At 40.7% G+C, this 6,736-nt stretch overlaps 1 protein-coding gene across 2 annotated transcripts in view; it reads right to left on the reverse strand.

Annotated features, from left to right (window-relative positions):
• Nucleotides 1–6,736, reverse strand: part of RBM27 (RNA binding motif protein 27) — a 93,489-nt gene that overhangs the window by 67,535 nt on the left and 19,218 nt on the right. For both annotated transcript variants that reach the window (XM_003782078.2, XM_023515615.1), the window contains exon 3: nucleotides 2,711–2,835. In XM_003782078.2, the coding sequence (XP_003782126.1) occupies nucleotides 2,711–2,835 (125 nt within the window). The remainder of the gene's footprint in view (nucleotides 1–2,710; nucleotides 2,836–6,736) is intronic.

Here is a 6,736-nt window from a genome sequence, read left to right on the forward strand (position 1 = left end):
AAACCAGCTTGGATAATAGGGAGACTCAGTCTCTACAAAAAATTAAAAAATTAGCTGGGCATGATGGTGCATGCCTGTGTTCCCAGTAACACAGGAGGGTGAGGCTGGAGAATCACTTGACCCTAGGAGTGACTACCATCACACCACTACACTCTAGCCTGGGCAACAGAGTGAGACCTCATCTCAAAAATCTAGATAGATATCATATTATTCTTGGGTACTATTGTTTAAAATGGAAGTTTAAAATTATTTCCATGGGAAGCTGATGCAGGAAGATTTTGCTACGAGCTACGATGCCATGGCACTCAACCCCAGGACAACTGAGTGAAATGCTGTCTCAAAAAAAAAAGCTGGGGCAGCATCTGTGGCTCAAAGGGTAGGGCCCTGGCCCTATATGCTGGAGGTGGTGGGTTCAAACCCTGCCCCGGACAAAAGAAAGAAAGCAAGAAAAAGAGCAAGAGAGAGAGAGAGAAAATAATTAAAAGAGTAAAATTATTTCCAGATAAAAAATTCCAAACAAGGGTGCCCCTGTGGCTCAGTAAGTAGGGCACCTGCCCTATATATCGAGGGCAGCAGGTTTAAACCTGGACCCAGCCAAACTGCAACAAAAAATAGCTGGGCATTATGCTGGGCACCTGTGGTCCCAGCTACTTGGGAGGCTGAGGCAAGAGAATCACCTAAGCCCAGGAATTACTGTCATAACTCACAGCACTCTACCGTGGGCAACAAACTGAGACTCTGTCTCTGAAAAAAAAAATTCCAAGCAAGTCAAAAACAAATACTGAGAAGTATTTTCTGTATTTTAACCAATACTTATGTGTCAAGCAGTGAACTGGAACTATATATATATATGCATATAAAATCTTCTTTAGGGCGGCGCCTGTGGCTCAGTGGGTAGGGTTCTGGCCCCTATACCGAGAGTAGGGGGGTACAAACCCAGCCCCAGCCAGCTAAAACATCAATGACAATTGTAACAAAAAATAGCCGGGTGTTGGAACAGGAGCCTGTAGTCCCAGCTACTCAGGAGGATGAGGCAAGAGAATCACTTAAGGCCAGGAGTTGGAGGTTGCTGTGAGCTGTGATGCCACAGCACTCTACCAAGGGCAACAAAGCGAAACTCTGTCTCAAAAAAAAAAAAAAAAGAAAAGAAAACTTATTTAATCTTTAATAAGTACTACATAATCCTCATTTTCCTGACATGAAAGTGAGGCAGAGAAGCAATTTATTTTATTTTATTTTTTTTGACAGAGTCTTACTCTGTTTTCCTGGGTAGAGTGCTATGGAGTCATCATGGCTCACAGCAACCTCAAACTCTAGGATATGAGTGATACTCTTGCCTCAGCCTCCCCAGTGGCTGGGACTATAGTCAGGTGCCACCACGCACAGCTAGTTTTTGGGTTTTTTCTTTCTACTTTTAGTGGGGACTGGATCTTGGGTCTCACTCTTGCTCAGGCTGGTCTTGAACTCCTGAGCTCAAGCAATCTACCTGCCTTGGCCTCCCAGATTGCTAGTATTACAGGCATGAGCCACTGCCCCAGCCTAAGTAACTTTTTAATAGGGTTGCTATTTTAACTCATGCAACCTAATTACAGAATCCACATTCTCATCATATATTCTATTTTTTGTATATAAAGGGAATTACAGGCTCAGCACCCATAGCACAGTGGTTACCACGCCAGCCACACACACCAAGGCTGGCGGGTTTGAACCCAGTCCTAGCCAGCTAAAACATGACTACAGCAACAAAAAATAGCTGGACGTCGTGGTGGGCGCCTGTAGTCCCAGCTATTTGGGAGGATGAGGCAAGAGGATTGCTTGTCCAAGAGTTAGAAGTTGCTGTGGGCTAAGATGCTACAGCACTCTAGCCAGGGCAACAAAGAGAAACTATGTCTCAGAAAAAAGAAAAAGAAAAAAGAAAGAGTAAATGGTTTCCAGTGGATGAACATCTATACACATTATACAAGAGAAAAACACAGTTAAATTCAAATGGGATAGAAGGGAGAAATGAGGGAGTTTGGTAAGCTCCCAGTGGCACAATGTAGAGGTATATGGCAAAGCACCTGGGTGAAGGGCTCAACTACAACTTGGACTTGACCTAATAAACACAAAAAATGTAACCTAATTGTACTCTTATATTAATCTAAAAATTAAAAAAAAAAAAAAAGATCTTTTTTTTTTTTGGAGACAGAGTCTCACTATATCACCCTTAGTAGAGCGGCAGGACATCACAGCTCACAGCAACCTCTAGCTTTGGGCTTAGGCGATTCTCTTGCAGTTTGGCTGGGGCTGGTTTCAAACTAGCTACCCTCAGTATGTGGGGCTGCACCTTACCCACTGAGCCAAAGATACCACCCAAGGGGAAAAAAAATTCTTTATAAAAAAGAAGAAAAAAAAGTAAATGGTTTCTCTACATAACATGAAAATGTGTCGCCTCATGCTTTCTCTTGAGGTTTCACTAATATATTCAGGCAAATGTTTAGGTTTAACAAATTCTTCTTTTTCTAGAAGTCACCGGATAAGATTTCTCTGAACTCTTAAATATCACTAAAATATTTCTTGATTTCTAAACAAGCTATCTGAAATTTTTCCAACTCTTGAAGTCCAAGAAACTAAGAAACCCTGATAAAGAATCATCACCATACCTCCAACTAAGGAAACTGGTGACAGGATCTAAGAAGCCCTTAAAAGCAAAAGAAAAATTTTGCATTACCTCTTCTTTAATTTCTTCTTTTTCTTGGACCAATGGTTTTGGCTCAGGCTTAACTGGTTCCAAAGGTGGAAGGTAGTTCTTAGTATACAGACTTTCAAATAGCTTGTCCACAAAACCTGAAGTTTCTAAGGAGAAGAAATAATATTTAACTGCTACACAAAAGAAAACAAATGTTTGACAACACTCTATTAGAAAAGCTTAAGAAAACAGGACATTTTGTACACTGCTGGTAGGACCAAAAAAGAGACCTATGTTATGTAGGAGAAACCCTTTTCCAGGTTTTAAAATCTTTCTGACATACTTGCAAAATGATATGAATGTAAGATTACTTGTTGGAATATGTGACAGCAAAAGATCAGAAACTCAAATTTCCATGAATATGAGTCCAGTCAAATAAATTATAGAACGATCATACCACAAAATAAACAGCAGCTACAACAAGCATTGATAATCCCAGATGTCAAAGATATGAGTATTTTAAAAGGATATAAAAACTGATAAAGCTGTGTATCGGAAGTGAGAAAGGGGCAAATGTGGAATAGGTAAAAGAGACTTTCACAGTATACCTTTATATTGTTGGATTAAATGCACTACCCCCTCAAACAATTTAACTGAAAAATATTTTTAAATCAGTTGAATATATGTTGACACAAAAATTATATGAAAGTAACATTTTTCTGTTTTACATTAAAGGCTGCTCTATTTTGAAATCTTTTTATACTAATTGAATGGGAGAACCAGATGAGTCTACTTAAAGTATAAATGTCAAAATATTTACATTGTCTTACTAAAATCAAATTTAAATAACTTTCACTAGTCCTAACCTAAGGAACAGCTGAAGAGTATATAAAAAACACAATTCATACTCTACTTACACTGCAATTATTACACTTTCTACATAAAAGATCTTTCCGAATTCTCAAATTACCTTTTCTTCAGAAAAAACATCTTCCTATAAACTTTACACTACTAATTTGTGTAGTAAGCATTTCATGATAAAAACCTGTTAGCTCTTGCTATTACTTAAGACAGTAACTTATTCAGCCCTTTCAAAAGCCTTTCTAATCAGAAGACTTTCTTTTTATACTTCTTTATTTTAAAAATAAATTATCACATGGATTATTTATTTATTAAGACAGAGTCTCACTCTGTCACTCTTGGTAGAGTACCATGGTATCACAACTCACAGCAACCTCAAACTCTTGGGCTCAGGTGATTTTCTTGCGTTTGCCTTCCAAGTAGCTGGGACCACAGGTACCCACCACAATGCATGGCTATTTTTAGAGACAGGGGGTCTTGCTCTTGCTCAAGCTGGTCTTGAACCTCTGAGCTCAGGCAATCCACCCGCCACGGCCTCCCAGAGTGCTAAGATTATAGGCATGAGCCACTGTGCCCAACCTCACAGATTATTTTGTAATTTGAAAGACATACAGCCCAATTTTTAAAAAGCAAAGAAAAACATCTAACACATCCAACATTAAACAATATTCAAGATACAGTATTAAATTTTTAAAAACATATTAAAAAATAGAGTGTGTTCACTTACTACTACTTTTCTTTCTTTTTTTTTAATTTAAGGGGGAGGGTCTCTCTGTGTTGTCCAGGCTACATAGAGTGTCCTGCATAATCACAGCTCACTAGAGCCTTGAACTCCTAGGCTCAAGTAATCCTCCTGCCTCAGCCTCCCAAGTAGCTGGGACAACAGACATGTGCCACCATATTTAGCTAATCTGATTTTCTTTTCTTTTCTTTTCTTTTTTGAGACAGAGTATCATGAAGTTGCCCTCGGTAGAGTGCTGTGATGTCACAGCTCACAGCGGCCTCAAACTCTTGGGCTTAAGTGATTCTCTTGCCTCAGCCTCCCAAATAGCTGGGCCTATAGGCACCTGCCCCAATGCCTGGCTATTTTTTTTGTTGCAGTTGTCATTGTCATTTAGCTGGCCAGGACTGGTTTCCAACCCACCAGCCTTGGTGCACGTGGCCAGTGCCATAACCATGGTACTACATGCGCTGAGCTTGATTTTCATTTTTTTAAAAGACCAGGTATTAGACCAGACCATGCAAGAGCAAGACCCTGACCCCATCACTACTAAAAATAGAAAAACTAGCCAGGCATTGTGGTGGGCGCATGTAGTCCCAGCTTCTTGGGAGGCTGAGGCAGGATGACTGCTGGAGCCCCAAAAGTTTGAGGTTGCTGTGAGCTATGACACTATGGCACTGTTGCCCTCTATCTCAAAAAAAAAAAAAAAATAAAAATAAATTAAGACTAGGTCTTGCTATATTGCCCAGGCTGATCTTAAACTACTGTTCAAATGATCCTCCTGCCTTACTCTCCCAACGTGTTACTACAATAGGCATGAACCACCATGCCTAACCCTAATATTACTTTATTTTTTTTTTTTGAGACAGAGTCCACTATGTTGCCCTCAGTAGAGTGCTATAGCATCACAGCTCACAGCAACCTCAAACTCTTAAGTGAATGACATCACAGCTCACAGCAACCTCAAACTCTTAAGTGATTAAGAGGGCTTAAGCAATTCTCTTGCCTCAGCCTCCCAAGTAGCAGGACAACAGGCAACTGACACAAAGCCCGGCTATTTGGGGGGGGGGGTTTGTTTTTTGAGACAGAGCGATGTGCCATCACAGCTCACAGCAATCTCCAACTCCTGGGCTCAAGCAATTCTCCTGTCTCCTCCCAAGTAGCTGGGACTACAGGCACTGCCACAACACCCAGCTATTTTTTGGTTGTAGCCGTCATTGTTGGTTAGTAGGCCTGGGCTGGATTCGAACCCACCAGCTCAGGTGTATGTGGCTGGTGCCTCAGCAGCTTTGAGCCACAGGGGCCATGCCACCCAGCTATTTTTTGGTTGTCGTTGTCATTGTTGTTTACAGGCCCGGGCTGGATTCGAACCCACCAGCTCCAGTGCATGTGGCTGGCGCCCTAGCTGCTGAGCTATAGGCACCAAGCCCCTAATATTACTTTAAAACGTAATATAAATACAAACACAAGTATACATTGCACTGTCCAATATGGTAACTACTGGCTACATGTAGCTCTTTAAATTTGAGTTTAAAATTAAATTTAATTCAATTTAAATTTAAAAATCTCAGCCATAGTCAAGTACAGTGGTTCGTGCCTATACTCTTACCACTCTGGGAAGTCGAGGTGGGTAGATTGCTTGAGCTCAGGACTTAAGAGACCAGCCTAGGCAAGAGTAAGACTCAATCTTACTAAAAATAGAAAAATTAGCTGGTCATTGTGGTGGGCACCTGTAGTCCTAGCTACTCAGGAGCTGAGGCAAGAGGAGTGCTCAAACCCAGAAGTTTGAGGTGTGAGCTATGACCCCAGGACACTCTATCCAGGGCAACAGAATGAAAATCTGTCTCAAAACAAAACAAAAATAAATAAAAATCTCAGCCACAGGGCAGCGCCCATAGCTCAGTGGGTAGGGCGTTGGCCACATACACCAAGGCTGGAGAGTTCAAACCCAGCCCAGGCCAGCTAAAACAATGACAACTGCAACAACAACAACAAAAAAAAAAACAGCCAGGCCTTGTGGTGGGTACCTGTAGTCCCAGCTACTTGGGAGGCTGAGACAAGAGAATCACTTAAACCCAGGAGTTGGAGGTTGGTGTGAGCTGTAACACCACAGCACTCTACCCAGGGCAACAGCTTGACTACCCAGAGCAACAGCTTGAGACCCTGTCTCAAAAATAAAATAAAATAAAATAAAAAACCTCAGCCTCATTAACCACATTTTAGTGCTCAATAGCCACATGTGGCTAATGTCTACTGAATTGGCAAGTACAGATACAGACCACATCATTGCAAAGTTCTATTGGATAGTTTTAGTCTAGAAAGACACATGTAAGCAGATTAACAGTGATTTTTATCTCTGGTGGCTAATTTATGACTTTATTTTCTTCTCCTTTTTAAAATGTATTTTATAGCTCTTCCTCATTTATATTACATTTGTAATTTACAAAAAGTACTAAAAACCCTTATAGCTGTTTATAAGAGGAATT

This window comes from Otolemur garnettii, unplaced genomic scaffold (assembly GCF_000181295.1).
Source record: "Otolemur garnettii isolate 467f Iridium unplaced genomic scaffold, OtoGar3 scaffold00003, whole genome shotgun sequence".
NCBI lineage: Eukaryota > Metazoa > Chordata > Mammalia > Primates > Galagidae > Otolemur > Otolemur garnettii.